We start from the raw sequence: 23,537 nt of genomic DNA, 5'->3' as shown, positions 1-23,537 counted from the left end.
TGGGACATCTTTGTCTATCTTGGCCCGCGAGGTCATAGACTGATTTAGTTGCCAAATTTTCGGTTAAACAAAACTAACCTTGAGGCACTCAGGTTAGCCTAAAAAACATTTCGGTTAGCCTAAAGAGAACTCCAGTTAGCCTAAATATCACTTAGATTAGCTTAAATAGCTCCCCGGTTAGCTTAACGGTTAGCAGTTTATGTTGGGGTTGTTCATGCCTCGCATGCCTCGCATGTTTTGTTCATGCCTCGCACGTCTGGCTCGCATATTGTAAACACTCCTCACGGCCACGGCCCGAAAACAAAGAACGCGACCGAGAATTTAAAGAATTTGATAACACGAGAGAAAACGTAACTCGTACCAGCCGAGTACAAAAAACGAGACCGAGAACAATAACTCGTGGCCCGGGGCCCGTTTCTTGAAAGTCCCGGTAACTTACCGGGCCCGATAAGTATATTTTTAAATGTTTTTTCGCCGATTACACAATGATTACAGACATGGTACTTCGCCAATGTTTTCATAGAATTATAAGATTTTAAAATTTAGTTATTCAAAGCTAACAAAAATTGACTTCTTTTAAGAAACATTTGTTACAAATTACTTAACGGGCCCGGTAAGTTACCAGGACTTTCGAGAAACGGGCCCCCGAAGTCTTATCTCTCGGCCCATCGCGACCCCAAAAAGAAAAAAGAATTTGATAATGCAACCGAAACCTTAACTCGTTCCGCCTTACGGCCTGAGTAATAAGTTCGTTATTTTCACTATCAAACCGTTTTGAAAGAAACTCTCATCGTTATACCTTCGATTCCAACAGCCCTGTGTGCTTCACGTTCTTTTCGTGGGGTTAGGTCGACACGGTTGGGCTTACATAGCTTAGGGTCTCTAGTAAAGATTCGACGACGTGTTTCCCGTTAAACACTGAACGTCATATTACATTTGGAAGGTGTAGGGTGTAAGAAACTGCAAAAAGACGTCGGTTGGCGAGTGGTAGAGCTCCAAGTTGTAATCCGTCCACGGAAATACCGAAAACGTTGCGACCAGAAGGCCGGCCTTCTGGACCGCGAACAGAAAAGTATAACGTAGATAGACAACTGTACATTTTCATTTTTTATAGGTATTCCAAAGACTACATATAAGGAAATAACATTGTGCCAGCCTTCTATTTGTTTTGAAATCGACCTTGAACCATGTTTACGCTGAGGAAGAGGGTGGAAAGAGGTTGGACCAGACAATCATAGTAAATTTGATGAGATTTTTCACTTTGAGTATGTAAGTAAATGACAGGCTTTTTGTTTGTTCTAAATCCGAGGTTCCGGGACCTCCAATTAAGAAAGTAATCTTACACCTCTTTTTTTCTTATTTGTGGACTGTTACTCTTTTAAGGAGCAGTCCAATGACACTTCTTCTCTCTCTTCTTTATGTTATTTTTTCTGCTATCAATGTTAATGTCTTGTCATTGAATTCCCGGGTTGAATTGTAATAAATTGAACTGAAAATTGAAAAATACTTATTTTCGTGCCGTCCAAGTTACTTCCCTCGGGATTCACGACTAAAATCAAAATCCGGTGGCTCCTCCTTTCAGGTAGTAGTTAATTTCATAATTTAACGATATTTAACAATTATTCCACGAGCGCGCGTTGGATGTGAGATGATGGATAGCCAACGAGGCGCGTAGCGCTAAGTTGGCTATCCATCATCTCATATCTAACAAGTGCAAGTGGAATAATTGTTTCATTAAAAACAATCAAGAAATATTGCTAGATCTTACTGATTTCGCTGTGCAAGAAAGACCAGCAGACAATTTAATGATCGCCATTTCTCGGCCACGGTATAATGGCTCATATACCATGGCCGCTAAGCCAATCAAATCCCTCGAATTGCATTATACAATAATTCAGTTTTAATTATAGATATTACATTATACAGTGATCATTTGCTGAAGGGCCAATTCCGAGTTGCTTTGAACCTCACCACGAAAACGAGGCTAAGTGTGTAGCTGTTCAAAAGAAAATTTTCAAAATGAAAACCATGCATAAAGCCTCGCTTTCAAAATGAGGTTCAAAGTGACTCGGAAATTGCCTATTGTTTCTGCTGTCAAGTCACATAAACGCATTCAACCCAAGGTGCTTTTTGACGGTGCTTAGTATGTCTGACACATGCATGAACTCCTGGAGAGTCGTGTTTCTGCTTCTAAACATCACTATTCCATTTTGTAGTGTCGTGTCGAGGATCGTGACGCAGTAGGGAGTTCCAATTTCGTCTTGATAAGCATAGCACCCGTCTACATCGGTGTGTAGTGAACACTGTGTACTGATCCCTTGAAATATTGAAAGAAAAAAAAAACCTAACTTGAAACAAAGGCTTGTAAGTGTAGAAATGTACTTTTATAAGGAGTTGAAGACTGTCAATGCCACACCACTGGGAAAAGTCCCTATCCCAGCCTTTTATGAAGACAGGGTTTTCATTTGTCTTGAGTGTCGTAAAACCAAAACCTGAACCAAAGTAATTGCTGTGAATAATCATATCAGAAATAAACAACACAATAAACCAATCAAAATTTGAAGCAAATACATGTAACCGGCGACAAGCGCGGAAAAACCCGCTTGCCACCAAGCCACGATTGGTTTTGGTTTGGCTTCCAACTGGTTGAGAAAATGGCGCGAACTTTGCCAACCAATCATAGAGCGCCGTAAAACAAAACCAGGTTAACGCGAAATCACCTTCGACACTATTGAAAGCCGTTCTATCTGTCACTCCTGTTTGGATTGTGTGAATTTTTTCACATAAAATATACCCGAAACCAAAACAAGAAAGGCAAACAGGTTATAATCACTTCAGCGAACCAAAACCCAGTGGATTAGTTTTTAAGAACCTCAGTTTTGATTTTCTGTTCCATGGAGGGACTAGCCCAAACAATCTTTAAGAACAGATACTTGTATCAACATGCAAAATCTCTGGGAAGATATTCTGAGGAGAAATTAGATGTTCATCACTAGTGGGGCTTATAAAAATCTAAATTAAAATGGATCGACTAAAATGAACACTACCACTCTCACAAGAAAAGAATTACCTTATTATAGGAAATTAACAATGCACTTTATTTTACAAAATTCGCGTTAATTTAATGTATCTTAATTAATGTCGATGTAAATTTAATGCACGCTATTTTACAACATTGTTATTTTAAAGCACCTTTATTTCATTACAAAACCTTATTAGTTCATGACTCCTCTATTGACTCTTCAGAGTCACTATCTTTTGAATTGATAGGGTCTAGTTAGGCTTAAAACCAAATTTTCGGCTTTAAAAAAAACTTAGAAACATCCGTGCACTTGTCGTGGAAGGTTTTATTGACGGAAGCCAAAACGCAGTTTGGCATTCAAAAATGTAAAGTGCGAGTTTGCAGAATTATGAAAATCGCAGTAAAGAAAGCAAGATGCTTATCGAAAAATTCGCGTTAATTTAATGCATGTAAACCTAACTTTTGAAAAATTCGGGTTAATTAAGTGTAATGTAAATTTTCTTCGCGTTGTCAATGTGCATTGTTAATTTCCTATAATAAGGTAGACCGCCTTGCATTTATCAGAATTGGCAGTCCACACCGGTCAGTTCGTAAACGGAATGCACCGATTTGAAGGATAAGTTTTATCCTAGTCCTTCGAATTTCTTCAAAATAGCGCGTACCATTTCCAGAGTGATTATCTTTCAAGATTTAGCAGCACCATCCCTTCAGCATGACACATTCGATTTACAGATTGGCCGGTCTGGCTGGCGAGTCCTGACAAATGCAGGGCTGCAAATAACTAAGGGGCAGGCACCGGTCACGTTGTCCGGTCAAACATGTTTTTGCTCGGACACTACCCGTTTTTGGCCGGTCAAATTTTAACAGTCGTAACTCTTGCGATAGTGAACCCAACTTAACCCTTACCGAACCTCCACCAACACTTGTCAATTTCTAACTGCCTTGAGCTATTTAACCCACCTGCTTCTCGAAGCTCTGACGAGAGTTGGTGTGCAACATCACAGAGCTCACTTTGTTGTTGGATTTGAGGAAGAACTGCAACTTTAACAGGAGCCAACTGAGGATGAAGGTGAAGCACTGTACGCAGGTCCACATTGCCGCTGCTATCAGATCGCTCTTTCTCTAAATAGGCATCCATCAAAAATGATAAAAATCCTACAACAAAACGCTTTTGTATCAATGTGTGGTCCTTTTTATTTCTCAAATGTTAAAACCATAGATAACAAAACAGCTCTCCATAACAGCCAATGTTGTAGTGGCCAAGTATCTTCACCCTTGCTACACCATCTCATAAGTTTACTCTTTTTATAGTCTGGGGATAGACCCAACCTGCCACTGGTTTGGAATAATCTCCTAAGAGCACGTGCCAAGGCGGGGGGGGGGGGGGGACTGGCCCTTCAGGCACCACGGACTTCACTCAAGCATCTACTAACCTCATTTTCAGAGGCAAAGTTTCTTAGTGATCAAGGTTAGAGGTCTAACTGAAAGGTTAGCTTTATTTCAGCAAGCAAATTCAGTGTACAAAAGTTTTAAAAAACTTCCTTATTTTGAGCAGCCACTAAGTTGAGTCGTGTCATCTTACACCATCACCAGCTATCTGCAGTATTTAGTAAATTCTCAGCTGTCCTTTATGTTTAATTAGAGGTTTAATAATAAATTGTTAGTACAGTAGTAATGTTGACAAGGAAGTTACAAACTGATTCTCATCACTTGTAAGGAATGTATATTATTTGACAATCATTGAGAATAACACTAGTGTTACCTCTATTTAGATCAGTTTTGATCTGGATGACATGGGGTAGTGATTCCTTGTCGAATGGCATTTTTTCAAGCCACTCTGTTGTCATATGCTTGTGAAGATCAGATCTGACAGTCAAAGAGTCAACTGTTTCTTGTCCCCATGGAAATGCATACTGTAAGAAAGTGGGAGCAAATGTCAAACAGGTTAAGAATTCTTGGATACAGGTTACACTTTCAAAATGTTATCCTTTGAAGAAGTTAGCTTTAAAAGGGAAAGAGGTGGCATAAACAAGTTAAAGTCTTCATGGCATTGCCTAAGTGGGAGCCTGTGGTCCCAGAGTGAAAACATTTTGCATTCTGTGCCTTACTTTCTCTGTGAATGAGTAGGGGGCCTCCAAGCCCAGGCAAACAACTGAGACACCTAGACGCCTTATACCCCCTTTCCTCCTGCAGCAAAGTTGACACTGAGTACAAACTTACCATATTTCCTTGATAAAGCAACCCCGCCTAAACATTAAACACCCCCTTAGTGCCCTGAGAACTTAAACACACATGTAGCCACCAAACCCTCCACAGTACAAATGGTTATACGTTAAGTCAGCCACACACATTTACATTGCCCAAAATTGAAGTCAGTTAGTGAGACTGAACTGAAGTCTAAATTACAAATTAAATTTAAGATTAGGACCCAACGTGGTTTTTCAAGAAAAAGTGTACCTCACCTGTACAAAGGCCTGACTGTTCAAGCCAGGTTCAAGATCTGACTGTTCTTCGTAAAGACTGTAATTTGAACGGACATTTGCAAATCTCTTCCACCATACAAGTCTCTGTCTTTTCCAGTGATTTAACCAGTCATTCACTCTGTTTTCAGCACAAAAGAACTGGAGAGTCAAGACTTCCTTTTCACAAGACCTATACATGAAAATCATTTCAAAGAAAATGCTTTTAGTGCTGCTAAGATCACACAATGTATGCATCTAATGCTGGTCTTTGTCATGTGACTGATTCCATGTAAGCCACAATGAGAATATTCTGTCAATGGATGACAGGAAAAGATAAGGAGGTTCCTGGATCTTATAGTAAGAAAACCTGAGGAAACATTAAAGGTGAGGTAGAATCACTGATTGCAATTCCCTTTGCCATGATGTCCTAAGAAGAAGTGCAAATAATATTCCCTACAGAGGACATAGGGCTCCACCTGACTTGAGCCAAAACCATGGACCTCTGCGAGACGGATTCAAGAAGTTGTCCCAGAAAGTTTAGATGAATCCTAAGTTCTATTTCTAAACATTCAATAACCTTTTGTATTCCAACAATAACATTCTTAGGAGATATCTTATCCCAAAAGGGTTTCATGAATCTGGTGCCAGTGATTTATAATTGCATGAATTGCTCTGAAGCTCCAAGTAGTACAACTCACCAAGGGAGGGGAGGGGGAGATTTTACCCACTCAGTACCTCATACACACCCAACTTAACCAGTCGTAAAATTGCATCAATTTTTCTAAATGATGATCAGAGACAACATACCTCAGGACATATTTGTCACTGTCTGGCTTCCATATGTACTTTATGTTCCTTGCCATTCCAAAAGGTACTTTAATTCCAGGAACAAACCTTACCAACTGAGTTAGATTATTAGTATCCTCAGAAGTCCAGGAATGCTTCTCTGGAAATGAACATTTATTACTTAATCCAGGTTCTGTTATTGCGCTTCCTTGATCGTTTCCATTCTCACTGTCACTCAAAGCTGGTGATGACATGCTTTGACTATTTGGCGCGGGAGTTCTGCCCCCATTTGTTTCAAAGCCATAAACATTAGCTTTTGACAGAACCACATCATACCACCAAGCGTTCTTCAAGTTACGCCTAAGTTCTGTGCCAAGCGGCCCGAAGTGGTAAGTATAAGTTTTTCCAAGCGATCCTTCAATGCATGATTCGATCGAAAATCCACGACTTTCGCAGAGTTTGGTAACCTTCTCAAACAAGCCGCGAGACATGAGATCGCCAGCTTAAAGCAAAGTAAAATTTCCGAACACTACCTCCATACACGCTCAATGTTAAAGTCATACAACTAAACTCAATTTCACGCGAGATCTGGAAAATTTACGTTGAAATTGTACGAAACTATTTACAGCCTAAAAGGCTTCAATTTGTCCGCCATTTTTGTTTTGATCGAAATACCGCTGACAGGCAAAATCGTACTGACATCGCGCTCCACGTTTAAATTCAATACAGCCAATCACAATCGTTCTTTTAGTTAGTGCAACCAATCAAATGACAGCTTATTCGAAGGCGGCTTCACTTGAATCGGTTCAAAACATCACTGAAAGATGTCGGAAGGTTGCTCGTTGTTTGAACCAGGTAAGTTGTCAATTAGCCTGTGATTTCTCTGTTTCCTTTATATTAACAAGAACTATCATGTTTCTTTGTTTTTTTGCAACCTCCCTGAAGTAATTTTCTCGAGCTGAAAGCTCCGAAAGAAGCTTCAATCGTCAGTGTATTTCATGCCGATCAATATAAAGTTTAGGTTAAAGCAGGCTGCTCGCGAGTTGATCGTGATTCCAAATGAATGAACTCAATCGTATTTACATGTGCAATTGTTTAGAGATGTTGTACTGAAAACGTTTGTGAATGCTGCTTCGTTGAACCCAGATCTGTAAGCAATAAGAACAAAGGAGATTCTCTTTGATGTACTCTTGGTTTATTTGTCGCTGTGAGCAAAGGTTAAACTTAAGCTTGCATCAGTTTAATTTCTCCCAGAGTGTACAACATCCAAGTTTAACCAGATTCTCACCAGAGGGTAAGGAACAGGATCCTACATAATCTCATTAGGATCCTGGCAAAGGATCCAATATCGGATTTCACCGGGAGGTCCTAGACAATCCTGTATAGTATGATCCTGTGCATGAATTTTTAGCCTGTGAACAGGCTCCCGTAGCCGGATAGGGCGAAGGAAACGGCGAAGGAAAAGGCCGCGAGCGAAGCGAGCCGAGTGAAGTTGGCCTTTCCCCCCGGCTCGCTTCGCTTGCGGTGTTTTCTTTCGTCCTATCCCCTATCGTAGCCTGTTCACAGGCCAATGAATTTTATCAAGGTTAATCATTAATTGTGACGACATTAACCTGGCTACTGTAGACTCGATGACACCATAAACACTGTTATTAACTCCATGCTGACTGTGTTGTTTCCTTTTCCTAGACTGATTTCAGAGACGACTGTACATATACACATGTAGGCATTAGTCAGTGGCTTTGTTTATGTTGCTACTGCAGTACATCTGCTGCTTGTATTGTTGGCCGAAGACCTAGAACATCGAATATGGACCCTTACACAACAGCTATTCAGAAAATTCAAGACAACGGTAACCAGCCAGAGGAGTGGCTTGAGTTTTTGGCCCATCAACGAACAAGAGCTGGCAAAGATCTTACTGTGGAGACTTGTCAGCATCTAATATTTCTGTATGAGAAAGCTGTCAATCAAATTTCAGCCGAAGAACATAAAAGAAGTTTCTCATATGCTAGACTTCTTGTGGAATGTGCAAAACTGCAAATGTAAGTGAGGATTACTGTATTTCCTTGAATAGGCGGGCGATTATTTGTTTTTTTGCACCTAAAGGGGGCGATTATTCGAGGGAGGCGATTATTTCAAATATTTCTCAAAGGAGGTTGTGCCCTAAATATTTTGTTTCATTATACCATTAAATCAAAAAAACTAATCACATCAAAACTGAACATGGGCTTTTTAAGTGTTTCGTTGATTAATCAATGTTCAATGTCAATATCTTCCGCGTCGGAGCCTGAAAAAGTGAAAGACATGAACATTACCATAGAAAAAAATGTAAAAACAAAAACGGTGCTGATTTGTAAACATTCAGTTGTGATGATTAACTGAAAGCTCGTTTGTTACCCAAGATGTCAATTTTTAACTTGAGAGGGAGGGGATCGAAGAAAGAGAAAATGGCAAGAGGAGGAGGGGGGGGCGGTTACTCGAGGGAGACGATTATTTTAAATATTTTCGTCAAAGGGGGGCAATTAATCCAGGGGCGGCTATTATTCAAGGAAATACGGTACTTTGTTTCAGCAGTACTTGTTTAAATAAGCCGTGTCACTGACACTAATTTCAAAATAATACCTCATACGTGAGATAATTTTAACAAAGGACACATTTATTTGAATCCTACAACAAGCCAATTCAAATACCAATAAGGGCCTCTTCATATGAGCCTGGTCAACCGGGCTGGTTCCATTTCTGTGATCTCACCTCGCCACTCTTTTCTTCACAAAATTTCGATGTGTTCATATGTGAAGGTGGGCTGGACCGATTACCAAGATCTCGGTTTTTGCAACCGATATCTTGGTAACCGTGCTGGAAATTTTTCCCATATGAATGCTCCAGCCCGGATACCGAGACTGCCCGGGACGAAACATTTTCAACTGGCTTGTAAGGTCGCTGACAAGTCATAACGCTGTTCCACAGGTATTTTGGGGCTTTTTGGGCATTTTTCATCTCGGTAGCCGGGGATAAATTTCCCATATGAACAGAGGACAAAATTTGTCCCGCCTGCCTGGCCAGCCTGGTTACCGAACTCATATGAAGAGGCCCTAACTGTCACTTCTTTTCTACCAAAACATTTTTTTAATTACCTTAACATTTAAAATAATAATTAATATTATTAATAATTTTAATTATTAATAATTATTGTTTCTTAACAGGAGAATCTCAGAAGATGACGCCAGGAGAACATTCGAGTTGGCAAGAAGCAACGCTAAACTCTTCGCTATTGTTTTTGTAGCGTGGGCTCAGTTTGAGCTGTCACTAGGTTTGTCATCAATTTTAATTTCCCTCGATGATTCAGTAACTCAGTCAAAGACACGTTTACATTTAATACCCAGGGGCAAATATAGCGTGTTAAACTTACTGTTAACACTCACTGCTAATGTAAGATGTTTAGTTCAGTCAAAATTGAACTCTTCTCAATTAAAGTCTGAGATCCAGCAGTTGTTTCTGGAACACACGTTTGGTTCAACTTACTGCAACGTTAACTTGTACTGTGCAACCCACCTTGCAACCAGGCTGGTTGTGACCACGGCAAAATAAGAATTAATGATTTACAGGCACTTCTTTGGCCTATGGCTTATGAAAAATAAAGTACAGTCACCCTCTTGAAAATGGCCCCATATCCATTCTCCTGAGTATTGTACTTTACAAATTTCTCATTTTTGTTTACATGTATGTGATAAATTTTACGAGACTCTGTTATTGTGTTGCAAGTCGGTACCAGTATCGGGCTCTTGTGTTTCAGTAATTATCTAGCTCAAGGCCCTAGTATATGGCTAGGGGTGAAAGTAACAAAAAAGCCCATGGTCTGATTCAAGCTACAACTAAAAACAAAAGAACACTTTAATTATTAAAACAGACAGTTTCAAGCCGGTGATATACCTAACCGCAAATAGCTGAAGCTAGTCAAGGCAGGTAGGTATGTCTATACTAAACTAAATACATTCAAATAAATTTGGTGTTTACAAATTGACTAAAATAAAAGTTAAATAAGTGGTAAACAAACAAGTGATGCAAAAAGGATTCGCTAGCTGATAGAAATTAATTACATGTATTTTTGACACAAATTTAATAGTGGAGCCTAAATTGTCAGGTTTAAGAGATATGTGCACAGGAAAGGTAGACCTTACTTTATTTTTAACTGCAGGTAACAAAAGCAAATGTCAAAGATTGCTGCGTAAAGGGAAGGATTTTGGAGCACAACCCAAGGAGTTGCTTTTAAAAGCATATGACAGTTTTGTGGTAGGAAAAAAGGTGTTGATTGATGACTGTGATGAGCTGACTCTGACAGGTTTTTACAGCATGAAACAAAAGAGTAGTGAATCTTCCGTGGATTCATCTCCGTTAAGCACAGGTACACTATAATAATAATAAGAAGAAGAATAAGAATAAGAATAATAAATATAAAATATTTAATAATAATATTAATATTTCTATTATTGTTGTTGTTATCATTATCAATATTAACAATCACATTTACTTACAGTGTAGGTTAGCAATAATAATTATTGTTAACAGCTAATACTCCTACCTATAAGCAAGGAGGGCTGTCCAACATCCAGTAGGTTCTTAGAAACTACAGTAAGTGAGTTGGAATTGAACGCAGCAGTTGGTTGTAAAGATTAAGTAACAACAGTTGTCATTTTTGCCTTGTTTACTCACACATTTCCATGCCTAATTGATTCTACATTGTAAAGCTTTCAGTCACTTTGGTCCCTGGTAATAATAATAAACAGAGATCATGGTATTTACCTACAGTGGCAAAAACAGGGTCTGGCCTCATGCTTTCCTTATCAATACTGTAAAATCAGCAGTTTTGAGTTCCATTAGAATTATTAGAGTTGTTAAATGACTGATACAAACATTACTGATAACAATGCTACTCAGGAAAGGACATTATGTGTCTGACTGTAATTAAATTAATTCAAACTATTTTTTAACAAAATGCTGGTCTTATTCAAGCATTAGACAAGGATTTGCATTTGAAATTTGCTACAGCTGTATGTCTGATCTGTTGACGCAACATTATTGTTCTAAAACCTACTTCATAATACAAGCTTAACTACACTTAAATTCAATAAATTCTGCTTCTGCACCTGCAATGTAGGTGATGACAGTTCAACAGGAAGCAGATTCACTGACAATGGCACTTCAACAGTTGCCGACAACACAAGTGCTGTGATTTCCTTCAAGCTACCTAGTGTCCTTGAGAGTTCTGGCAAGCAGCCATTGGGCTGCAGACGGATCAGTACTAGTAGCAGTAGTGATGAAGCAGACACCATTCCTCTCCAGCACAGTCATCCCAACCAACGACAGAGGTGCAGCATGTCCACGCAAAAACCAACCGTGAAATCTACACCTGATTTCAGATCAGGTCAGTTCACTTGAGATCAATATCTAGTAGATGAAGTGTCACGTAGTATCTAGTACATGAATCCACCCAGTAGTTTATCTGCTGCAATGATTTTGTCTGTTCTGCTCTCTCGCCAGCCACCAACAGTCTTGTTTCAAGCATGAATCTGTCAGTTCGGCGTAACAAAACAAGGCGTGGCCCAGGAATAGGAAAAGCTTTTGGTCTCCCTGTGAGGGTGAAGATGCCCCTTCCATCAGTGAAAGAGCCTAGTGATGATTTGGATGGAATCACAGAACTGGACCTTACTGTGGATGACCCACAACAAAGCTGTCAGCCTGAGATGACGTCAGGTGTTCAAGGAAATCGCATCACAGGTGGCAGTGTACCTACTGCCTCTTGCAGTTCAAAGGCAGACAGAGAAAATGACCAGACTAAGTCCACTGGTACGTCTCAAAGGACAGCTCCAAACCAGGAACAGAGTAAAGAAAATGAACGCAAAGAGGATTTGTTTGTTTCACAAAGAGAAGACAACCACATCTCTATTAACCGGCAATGGAATAATAGTACAATACAAGAACATTCACAGTCAAGTACTGCAAACCCCCACTCAGCAACCCTGAATATTAATGATAACAGACAACAGCAGGCCGAGGCGTGGCCAAGTTGCCAGCAAACAATTCGAGCTCAGCAAATTCCAGTTCCTCAGGGGCAAAATGCACAGTCATCCAACAGCATACTAACTGGCGAATCAAGCACTTTTCAGAAACAAAATTCAAGTTCATTGGCACCAGTTGTCGGTCATAGCGGCTCTTTCCAACAGCAGCCTGATATTCCACACATTAATCACAGTGGTCAGTTGCAAACGGTCCCAGTCCAACACCCCAGTATGGGTTTTGCCTCAGGGTACCCCTCGGGTTTGCAGTATGTGAACCCAGTGGCCCCCGCTACTCCCCAGGCTCAGCAAGATGTTATTGTCGTGAAGGGAAAATGCTATCAGAGACTGGGGACTATCGGTAAAGGAGGCTCCAGCAAGGTAAGATTTTGAAAAGTGATGTGTTCCTCGGTTTTGCGAGAAAAGTCAGATACATCTTTTGACGCAACCCAGCGAGTAACCCAACCAATTCCATAGTGCATGTATAAATTATTGGGCTCTTGTAAGTGTATATTATAATAGTCGCTAATTTTCCATGTAGATTTTTATGTATATTTTTTTTTTACAATACAGTCGAACCCCGGTATAGCGAACAATATTCCTCAGCCCGGCTCAAGTTACAGCCAAATCTATGGAACATTACCCCGGTATAACAAAATTCCCGTTATAACGAAAACAGTTCACATTACAACGAACCCTTTCCACAAGCCCAAACAAAAAAACCTCCGGTATAATGAATAGATGTTATCACGCGATTGGATTTACGTTCAAACCAGGCCCCAGTTGTTCAAAGAGCGGATATCTAGTGGATAAATCGCTACTCAGCAGAAAAAATGTGCTTCAACCAATACATTTTATACACTGAATAAAGTGATCCGCTCTTTGAACAACTGGGGCCAGGTAAACAGAGGTGGAAATCCTTTTAATTTTAAATTAACTGCTACTGCAATCAAACCTCCGCTAACGGACACCTCCCGTAGGCGGACACCTCTGGTATTAAAGCGGGCACTTGGGCAAATTTTCAGCTACGTACAAACACTACTAACATTTTTAACCTCTCATAAGCAGACACCTCTCTTTTGCGGACACTTTTTCTGGTCCCACGGGTGTCCGCTTACGGGAGGCTCGACTGTAGACTCCTTTGGAAATGACGGTACTAAGTTTCTGTTTAACGGCCTGTTATTTTGCTGCTAGAAGACACAATAGTGACATCTACGAAAGTGAGAAGTGATCATCGCAGTGAATTTTCCAATTTATGCAACTGGAAATTAGAAGCCTGAAAAAAATTCAGGCTTCAACGGGATTCGAACCCGTGACCTCCGCGTTACCGGTGCAATGCTCTACCAACTGAGCTATGAAGCCACACATTGGGAGCAAGGTCAATTGTGGGTTCCCATTTTCCCGTGAGAGGAGTGAAATGATGTAAAGTATATGAAATGATTCATATATGAACTGCGGATGTAGATGAAAGTGAGAAGTGATCATCGCAGTGAATTTTCCAATTTATGCAACTGGAAATGACATCTACGCTGCTTTTAGTCCACTTCGGTCTCTAACCAGTTCTTTCAACGTTTTAAAACCATTAAAATCATTAGCCAAACCCCAGCGTAGCGAAGATGTTGGTCGTTTTCCCAGAAATTTGTCATCACGTTTACACCACCTCCTCCCTGCTAGCAGAGCGGATGAAACTATGCGAGCGTTGCAGAATTCGAACGCGCTCACACTGCACAAACTGTACAACAGTTTCTTGTCGGCCATGTTATTTAAAATTGAAATTACAACCACTAGAGTTTTTACATGTATGCCCAGTTATAAACATAGTATTGTAACCGAGTCTCTGATTAGTAATTAGTGATATGTACTTTTGAACATTTGTAAATTTACCGCAATTCACTTTTTTATAGTTTAATGGTATTTTTCGTTAAAAAAAACCGTTATATTAATGAAGGGGTTTCGTTTCTAACGGACCGCTGTTGAAACAAGCACATTTTATTTAGGAACTTACGCAGCGACGACAGCAACGCCAGCGAAAACATCACCTGAAAATACAACTTTATTTCATTTGTGCTATGTCGCGATTATTTCAACTCGTTCAACTTCTACAGAAACGGCGAACTATCCAGGAGCCAAATTGGTAGGAGTGGCGTTCAAGTTAAGAAAGATAATGAAAGATTCACCGTCATGTGCTCACGTCTTCCACAAAACCTTTTATCCCACCAGGTTTACCAAGCTTTTGATGGCAAAAGAATATGCGCCATAAAGTATGTGAACTTGGAAGAAGCAGATGATTTCATCGTGCAGAGTTACGTCAACGAGATTGATCTTTTGAAAAAACTCCAAGGAAATGATAACATTATCAAGCTGTTTGACTGGTAAGTAAACACAATTTCTCCTCCCTTTTTCCGCAGGGCTCTACCTTGACTTTTGAGCGTAAGATTCGTTTCCACCAAGAAAGTTTCTAACGTATGGATTTTTTCCTGGTTTATGGACCCCCCCCCCCCCCCCCCATGCATGTAAGGGTCGGGCTATTCAAAGGGCACACTATCCTCTCAATCACTATCATAAAGAACGAGACAATTCATACTTTCTAGCTGCCTTGTCACATTCCTTCACTTCAAATCAACTGTCCACCCAGCCCTAGCTTCGCGAGATTCTGCGAGTCACGTATTTCTAGTTATAATCTGATGTCGTGTGCAGAGGAGGGAAAAAAATCGCGGGAATTTGAATGATCACACTTATCTCAACTCCCATACTGAACGTAGAGCTCGGAGAAGCCATCTTTATAGAATGATATTGACAGGAAAAGGCTAAGAAAAACGTTTATTTCTATTCCTTTTTTCCAAGGACCGTAAGACTATGGAACAGTCTACCCGTGGGCATAATAGAGTCAAAAATCTCTAGCTACTTTCCAATCTGAGTTACTTAACTACTTAGTTAAGAATTGCTAGACTTTTTACTTTCTATTTAATTTTACCATTTTTTTTTTCACATTATTCAACTTTATCTATTTATTTTTATATTCATTTATTTGCATGCATTGTTGATAGTTCTTTTTGTTCCTTTCTTTTAATATTTAAGCCGCCGTTACACGTTGAAACTTTTAGCTGAAACTCGTGTGCAATGGCGCTGCGAAACAAGTTTCAGCAGGCGTTGCGCCGTGTAACATGGTCGGTTTCGTGAAACTTTTTCGAATTTCCGTTACGAGACAAGTTTCACGAAAAGTAGAACCGCTTTCTACTTCTGCAACGGTCGCAGTGGTGAAAAAACAAGAGTTTCAACGTGTAACGGCGGCTTTAGTACAGTTGGTGCGATATCTGTATAGATCACAGTTTTACCGACATTTTATAAATGTAGATGTAGATGATGAGGATGTAGCCTGCGAACGCAGACGTATTTCCGGCTGTCGCTTCTCTTCGCCGAAAAGAAGAGAGAGAAGCGACAGCCGGAAATACGTCTGCGTTCGCAGGTAATGAGGATGATGATGACATGCATTTTTATGATAAATGCGCTTTACAACACTGTTTGGGGAATTTTACCAGAATGCTTGTGGGTGTAAACTGCTGTCACAGTCAGTGAAGGTAGGCCACAGATGCCCCCTGCACTGAAACTGTAGAAGACAAAGCTGTACGAGACAAGGCCAATAGCCCAAGGGATAGAATCATCTGATCTGAGACAAAGTTCTTCATGCACAGCCAGCATAAGCTTACCAGTCATTTCAAGACCTCGGTCGGTGGTAATAAACGTAGACTGCGAGTAGTCTATCTTTGCTCGAAAATCCGCTGGTAACTTAAAAAACTGAGTGAGCACGATATTCGAGGGGCGAGCCATGAGTGCGCTACTCGCGGCTCGCGGCTTTGCCGGTCCAATATCGTACTCGCTTAGTTGTTTTACGTTCCCCGAGGACTTTCGAGCAAAAGAGAGACTGTTCGCGTCTATAATAAATGTAAATACAGGGTGTTTCAAAAGTTCGTTCCGATTTGTTTTCTTCAAACGTTTCATTATTTATTTAAACTACCTTTTTAAAAATTAGGTATATTATTTTTTGCTTATTTTTCATTCGATCATGCAAATTATTAGTAACCGGAATGCCCGCCTTTATTTTTAATGACATTTTCTAATCGCCTAGGCATAGAATGTGCAAGTTCCTTTAGCGTGTTAAGAGTCACATTTTTCCATGCAAAGCGTAGTCGCCTCTTCAGCTCTTTCATCGTTTTGGGGGCTGGATCTTTGTACGTTGTCTCGTCAATGATACTCCAGATGTTCTCAATGGGATTGAGATCAGGAGAGTTCGCTGGCCAGCCATCCTTGGCTATAAAGTTTGGCAGATTCTTTTGACACCATCTCTGAGTTGCCTTTGAAGTGTGAGCCGGTGCTCCATCCTGAACGAATGTCATCTCTTTCTTTGAGCTAAACAGCTTCCTCTCTATCAGGCCACCTGTAACCTGACGCCTTGATGTTAACGGTTTGACTTCTTTCTCAAGGATTTGGTTGATGTTGTATTCAGAAGTTACGGTTTGGCCTGTGGGTAGCATGTGTAACTTTGTGAGCTCACGACCCGTCATGCCACCCCACGCCATCACCTTTGCACTTTGCTTCACTTGGAAAGCTGGAGGAACATCACATTCCTGCGAGCCCCATACAATATCTTTTTTTCGGATTTGGGTACTGGAAAAGATATTTAGGACACCCATCTGTGAATAAAAAATTGTCCCAATCCTCTGCTGTCAGCTTCGCGTATTTCTTGGCAAATCTCAAACGGGCTTTTCTTTGCTTTTCGCTCAACAGAGGTATTTTCTTTCGCTTGAAAGCCTTCCATCCTTTCCTAGTCATGTACCTCCACACCGTTATGCTCGAAACTTGGATATTTTTCTGCTGAAGATTCTTGGTAATCTTCCTTGTTGAATTTTTCCGTTTGTACTTCGCTTTCTCGATTGATTTTCGAGCACAATTTGTCAAAACAGACGGTCGCCCGCGTCTTGGTTTGTCTTCGAAGCACTCTCTTTTCGACCACTTGTTCACCCAACGTTCAGTCTTGTTAAAAAATTTAGCGATTTCTTTGACTGAATGACCAGATGATCGTAATATGGCTGCTTGAGCTCTAGCATAAACAATGTCTGACTTCATTTTCGTAACAGAGAAAACAGAAAGTTCAGGAAAAAAAATCAGAGAATAACAACAAATTCGGGAAAGAAACAACATGCACAAAGGGCGCGAAAAAATGGCGGGAAAACGCGCGTGTGTACATTTGGCGCGAAAATCGAAACAAAGGCATCAAGTTGACAATTAAAATTGCTATTGCCACCCATTTTAATAAATTATCTATCTCAATTTATTGAAAAAGTTCTAACAAACAATTGATTTGTTTAAGAAATAAACAACTTTAAATCGGAACGAACTTTTGAAACACCCTGTACAAAAGGATGGGATATGGTAGGTAGAAACCACTCGCTTTACGATTGAATAAAATGGCAACAGCTGTAGGCGTCTACTAGACCCATACACTTTCTCATTTTTGTATTTAAAAACTAAACGTTTCTCTTTCTCCTTTAAGGGAACTAAGCCAGGAAAAGAGCGCCATAATCTTGGTGATGGAATGTGGCAGTATTGACCTCGCGGGTTTCCTTCGAAAAAACCGCGCGAAAATCACCGAGGGAGAACTGCAAGGGTTCTGGAGACAGATGCTGGAGGCTGTTCACGTGATCCATCAGCAGGGAATCATCCATAGCGACCTCAAACCGGCAAACTTCCTGTTGGTGGAAGGACGACTCAAATTGATTGATTTCGGAATCGCCCATACTTTACAGGTAAATTCTGATCTTTAGAGTCGTATGCAGAGGACCGTAGGGGACCAGATCAATCGAAGCGTTTATTCCTTCCCACAGGATTCGTACTTGTCGTGGAAATCTTGGAAAGTACTTGAATTTTAGTCAAGAATTTTCCACGACTGGAAAGTCCTTGAAAATGGAAGGAGGTCCTGAAACTATGTAGGCTCATGCAAGTAATAAAGTTGTCTTGAAAGACATTGAGGAGCGGCAAGATGGGGAGATTCAACAACTTGAAAATACTTTATGTACATTATCGTTGTTTTTTTGTTTTTCTCTCGTTTTTGTTTGTTTGTTCGTTTGTTTGTTTTGGTCACTGGGAGCGAATGCCTCTGCTGACGTTCCAGCACTAGAAAAAATTAAAGGCCACTGATTTCAGTTTTTGCTTGCATTAGTTATGAATCTTACCAGAAAGCAAAGGGGTTGGGCTGTTTGATATTTTCCAAAAATTCCATCCTAACAGTACCAAATATTGATTTGGTTAGGGTGGAGCTCTGCTGGCATGAAATCCAAGCTTTGTCTTGAAACCTTAAACAATTTTATTTGTGGACGGTTACTAGCTTGCTGTGTTGCACCTTGCTTAAACAAGAAGTATCAAAATTTATTCCTTCTCTGTTAATTTTGCACCATGCTAATTTCGGGTACTCAGAAGTACGTAGTTTTTAAATAATATTTACTAACACCTGTATACTTGAAAACTGTGTTCGGCCACCTTAAACAGTGCTAATAGGGTAACTTTTTCTATTGGTTTACAGGAAGACAAGACGAGCATTGAGCTTGATACACAGGTTGGAACATTGAATTTTATGTCTCCTGAAGCTTTTCAAGATATTTCTCACGCATCTCGATTCGACAGTGCAGGAAATGCCAAACCAAAAATGAAGGTAAAACTGAGTTATTCTTCCTTAAGAATATATCGCCCTTGTAAGGTTTTGTCATCACTGGCCGCGGGGCATCTGTTAGAAACGACAAAGAGGCAAACGATGTTCGTTTACAGCCACAAATAATGTAACTCTTTTTGTCGGTGCTTTTATAACATAGCTTACATGGCGTGGTGTTCGGTCACTACTGGCACTGGCACTACTGGGGAGGCCCTATTCACGGGTCAGGCATACTTTAAATTAAATTGAAACCAGACAACTATTTGACGGTTCTTGGTGCATACGCCACGAAAACTAGAATCACAGTCTGAACACAGCTTTGAAAGGGGCACTGTACATGTCACGACAATTTTGCTGTATTTTGGTCAAACCCGCTCAAATATTTGACAAAGAACCTGGTTTGTAACATGAAATTGCTCTTATTTAACACCGGGAAGAAAATAGTAAGGCTTTTCTCCTAGGAAGAACGAACTATAATCAGCTTTTAGCGACTTGTCTTAAGTACACAAGAAGAACTTGAAAAAGTTGACCAACTTTTTAAAGCTCCAATCCAGTTCCATCCAAGCCATCCGCAGCCAAACATAATTGACAGTTTCTGTGCACTAGACGGGATATTGTTAACAAAACTTCACCATTATTTATTCAAAGTGACACTAAAAATGGGTGACACTGCCCCTTTAAGCTCCTGGCACCTTGCTCGAATACTGGCATCAAATCGTTTACAGTTATGACTACGATCTTGCTCAGTACCCAACACAGGCCTTGACATCTCGTTTTCAGACTAATTTTTTTTCCTTAGATCGGACGCCCTAGTGATGTGTGGTCACTTGGATGTATCCTGTACATGATGGTTTATGGGCGGACTCCTTTTCAACACATCACCAACCATGTTATTAAGCTGCAATGCATTATGGATCCTTCGCACGAGATTGAGTTCCGGGATATCAAAGATAAGAACTTGTTAGACGTTATGAAGGTTTGTTTAGCGATATGTTTCGATTTGCAAAGTTATTCACTGAGCATGGTTTTGTTTTCTGCCAGTAAGCTTATTGTGGGCAATTGCCATAATGTTAATTTTGTCTCCCCCTTATATGCTGGGTACATTTTCGAGCAGAAAGTAAGGGACGGTCAAGGTTTTCGTCTGTTCACCGACGATTGGTAAATCGCTAATCAAAATGCTGAGATGATCATTTGGAAATATACAATTACGTATTAGCAATCATTTCCGTTGGTAGTTGCCGGTCGATCGCAAGGATAAGTAAGCTCGATCTTAGCTATGTAAACGTTGATCTGACCGCCTAAGCCGTGAGACAAATTGATTAAATTGTCTTAGCTGTGTAAACGTTGATAAAACTGCCATAGTCGTGTAAGTGTTGGTTAGACTCTCTTAGCCCGTGGAAACGCTGGTTAGACCGGCTTAGCCGTGTAAACGTTGGTTGGACTATCCTAATCGCAGAAATGATGTTTAGACTTTCTCAAAGTCCGTTTTGGCAAAGCCGACTTCTCCCGACCACGTAAGTCATTTCCCGCCACTTGACTCAAGAACTCGACTTATGAAAGCTCTAAAGATTGGTTTCTATTAATTTGATCGTAGAGTGTTTTTTTTAGTTCGTCCTTGTCATCAGCCTGCGCGCTTCTTTGTCATGCACATCTGATGAAGACACTGATGAGTGAATTTCTTTAGCGCATTTTAACTTGTTTTTCAGGGCTGCCTCCGTCGTAATCCAAAAGAACGCTACACCATTCCACATCTCTTAGCTCACCCGTTCATCAACTCTTCATCTCACGGTAAGTTGTTCAATAGATAGGAATCGCATTTTAACCATTGCTCAAATTGTCGACTTGTCGGCTCGCTAAACTTGAGGGAATTTACGCTTTCCTCGCTTTCAGATCCTCTGGTGGAAATTGAGGATAAAATGTTCGACTGTCTGATGGAGTTCGCCAAAGCTGATGTCAACTCCCCTCGTTCAATAAGAGCTGTCAGTCAGGTAAAATTGTTATATTTTTTCTCTGCCTCGTGTGGTCTCCCATTTCTTCACTAAGGCTAACGCTCAGTGGGAAATTCATGGCTTGACTTTATAGCACTTTAACATACACTGTAGAGTTTTAATTTCTCTGATCCTTCATTCAGGTTAAAGTATATGGCAACGGCATTGTCTGCTTTTTTGATAAATACACCTTACAAGCCATTAATACGACCACCGACAATGAGAACGTCCCAATTGGTAATTTTCATGAGCAAAACAGTATCCATGCACTGTCTTGTAGATTGGTACATTTTTGCCCTCATCTCAACGTTTCTTTCTCTCTTATTTATTTCTTTATTTTATTTTTACTGGAGGAACCTAAATGAGCCGGTGAACTTTCAGCCAAACCATAGGTGGTGGCACGAAAAAAAAAATGATAAAAATGCTTGCTTAATTTTCAACAATTTTATTTTTCAGAGTTTCTGTAAACAGCTTCTTGCTGGCAACAAAATTAGCCTCTCATCAGCTGTACCCAACAGTCACTTCGGTCCTGTACATTCCCAGCATGCAGTGCCACCTCGCCAGGCCCCAGGCCCTGCAGTCCGTCATCCTTTAGTTGGAATTGATGTACAAGCGTTGAATCAGGCACAGAAGGCCTTAAGACCACCTCAGGTGTCAGGGAATGACAAGTACATGAGATGGGACACAAACGAGCCGAACAAGGTACTTTCCAGTGTAGTGTTTGTTCACCCTATAGTATATAGTGAAGAGGAGGATCATGATTGGGACCATACGAGGGTGATGCGCGCAAGAGGAGACCCCGTCTCATCCTAATCTTTTCTCGTTCGTACCCTTAGCTTTTGGGATCGCGCTCGCTCGCACTCGGTGAACCTTAAAAGAAAAAGGGAGCTGCTAGCGGTCTGTCAGCGTTATGAGTGTATATTGGAAAGTTGTAAATGTAGGATGATTTTCTTTTCAATGACAGCAAATTCAGTTTGGCCGGTCCATAGAAGCTGAAAATCGGAATTGGTTTGCATACAGTCTTCTTTCAAGTTCTCTATGTCAGCCCTGCGAAAAGTTAAATTGGATGCTTTTTGCGAAGTACCGAATGAAATTTTTGGGGGGTTATTTTAATTTGCTTTCCATTAATTGACTGACTGACTGACTGACTGATCGATCGATCGATCGATCGATCGATCGATCGATCGATTGATTGATTGATTGATTGATTGATTGATTGATTGATTGATTGATTGATTGATTGAGTTTGTTATACCGTTTAGGAAAATGCAGATCTTAATGTTGTGTTGAAGCGAGAGCTTGCTGTAAAATACCGAAATGCAATTCCACTCGACATATCGGAATCAACATTTGGTAAGTGTCATCTCGGCATGGATACTGTCCTTTATCAGTAACATGTCACTTTGCTTCTAAAATCACCTTGGAAAGGTGCTTCCGCAAATGCGGCTTTGTTGCCCTTCTTCGTAACTGAAGAAAATTGAAAGGGAAACTAACAACTCCTCTTTTCCGGTTTTGCAGAACAGTCATGGAACACAACGACTGGAAGATGAATAACTGCCACAAGAAATCAACTCGAAAAACCGTTTTGTTCTTCACTCAGATTTTTTTTACTCTGTGGATTCCGCGTGTTTAGTGAATTGTTGATCATACCACAACATGGACACATAAAGAATCGAATTTGGCGACTCAAACTTGAAGTTACTTTCCCTCTTATCTGAGGAATAACCAACAGCTATTATAAATCAGCTTGTAATGTGAAGCAGTGGAACCTGAATGTCCGGTTTGCTGACATGAAAGTTACAACGGCAAGTGCTCTCTTTTTATACCGATTGTAAGCGCCAGATGTCAAGATACATTATTTTTCGTACGGATTGTAAGTTAGAGAAGATGTAAAACAAAGTCGTCACGGTAACAAAAAAAAAAAAACAGGTCCTTACAGGGCTTAGAGAAATGTTAGGAAATATTAAAACATTTTCACGGTGTCCGACGCCATCTTGGTTGGGGGCAAACACCCAAAAATTATAGTAGATGCGTGGGATATTTGCCAAACACGTACCCAGACTCCTCAGGGTCCTTGGCAAGTGGTCGATCGCCTGTAAAGACTCTGGGTTGCTGGAATTCTTTTCACAAGTAAAAGGCAGATCTGTTAACAGGCGAGCCAGTCAAACGATTTTTTTCCGATTTCCCCAGAGTGTGTCCAGGCAACAAACCGCTGACCAAATAGCATGAGGACTCTGGGTACGGGATTTGATTTTTTGCCGACTTTGAACTTCCATAACATCGCTCGAAATCGTTGAATTTTGAAAGCAAATATCTCTTTAAATTGTATTTGTTTTTAAGAGCAGACTCGTCCATAAATGCCCTTTAACGTACGTTTAGAACTTATACAAACCCTTGCAATCAAAATATGCCAAAATCAAACTATTACAAGCGACATGGAAAGATTTCTAATGACAGTTTGCGAACGTCGAAACCTCCGTGGTGCTCTAAATTATGACTTAGATTTATAAAAACAATCTTACG

At 40.3% G+C, this 23,537-nt stretch overlaps 2 protein-coding genes across 2 annotated transcripts; one reads left to right on the top strand and one right to left on the bottom strand.

The window, feature by feature from the left end:
- Positions 1-1,964: 1,964 nt before the first annotated feature.
- LOC146461933 (DNA polymerase subunit gamma-2, mitochondrial-like) lies at positions 1,965-6,898 on the bottom strand. Its single transcript, XM_085086282.1, has 5 exons — positions 6,292-6,898; positions 5,485-5,674; positions 4,785-4,935; positions 3,983-4,177; positions 1,965-2,317 (listed from the first exon to the last, which is right to left on the bottom strand). The coding sequence occupies exons 1-5, from the start codon at positions 6,759-6,761 to the stop codon at positions 2,100-2,102; spliced, it is 1,224 nt and encodes a 407-aa protein (XP_084942408.1). The 5' UTR covers positions 6,762-6,898; the 3' UTR covers positions 1,965-2,099.
- A 72-nt stretch (positions 6,899-6,970) lies between these two features.
- On the top strand, positions 6,971-22,581 carry LOC146461932 (dual specificity protein kinase TTK-like). Its single transcript, XM_085086281.1, has 15 exons — positions 6,971-7,125; positions 7,960-8,312; positions 9,474-9,580; positions 10,466-10,672; positions 11,426-11,692; positions 11,809-12,704; positions 14,544-14,695; positions 17,875-18,127; positions 18,901-19,029; positions 19,826-20,002; positions 20,733-20,814; positions 20,917-21,014; positions 21,471-21,716; positions 22,277-22,367; positions 22,533-22,581. Exons 1-15 carry the CDS (start codon positions 7,039-7,041, stop codon positions 22,562-22,564), a joined length of 3,177 nt encoding a protein of 1,058 aa, XP_084942407.1. The 5' UTR covers positions 6,971-7,038; the 3' UTR covers positions 22,565-22,581.
- The last annotated feature ends 956 nt before the right edge of the window (positions 22,582-23,537 follow it).

This window comes from Pavona decussata, unplaced genomic scaffold (genome assembly GCF_977016875.1).
Source record: "Pavona decussata unplaced genomic scaffold, jaPavDecu1.1 SCAFFOLD_193, whole genome shotgun sequence".
Classification (NCBI taxonomy): domain Eukaryota; kingdom Metazoa; phylum Cnidaria; class Anthozoa; order Scleractinia; family Agariciidae; genus Pavona; species Pavona decussata.
The sequence above is the reverse complement of the archived record's forward strand: the minus strand, read 5'-3'. Positions and strand labels throughout refer to the sequence as shown.

Coding starts and splice junctions, on each gene's coding strand:
- LOC146461933 (XM_085086282.1), bottom strand. CDS start 6,761: ATGTCTCGCGGCTTGTTTGAGAAGGTTACCAAACTCTGCGAAAGTCGT. Junction 5,675..6,291: donor AGTGACAAATATGTCCTGAG/GTATGTTGTCTC, acceptor TTTCATGTATAG/GTCTTGTGAAAAGGAAGTCT. Junction 4,936..5,484: donor ACAGTCAGGCCTTTGTACAG/GTGAGGTACACT, acceptor ACTTTCTTACAG/TATGCATTTCCATGGGGACA.
- LOC146461932 (XM_085086281.1), top strand. CDS start 7,039: ATGACAGCTTATTCGAAGGCGGCTTCACTTGAATCGGTTCAAAACATC. Junction 19,030..19,825: donor ATGCCAAACCAAAAATGAAG/GTAAAACTGAGT, acceptor TTTTTTCCTTAG/ATCGGACGCCCTAGTGATGT. Junction 21,717..22,276: donor ACACAAACGAGCCGAACAAG/GTACTTTCCAGT, acceptor TATACCGTTTAG/GAAAATGCAGATCTTAATGT.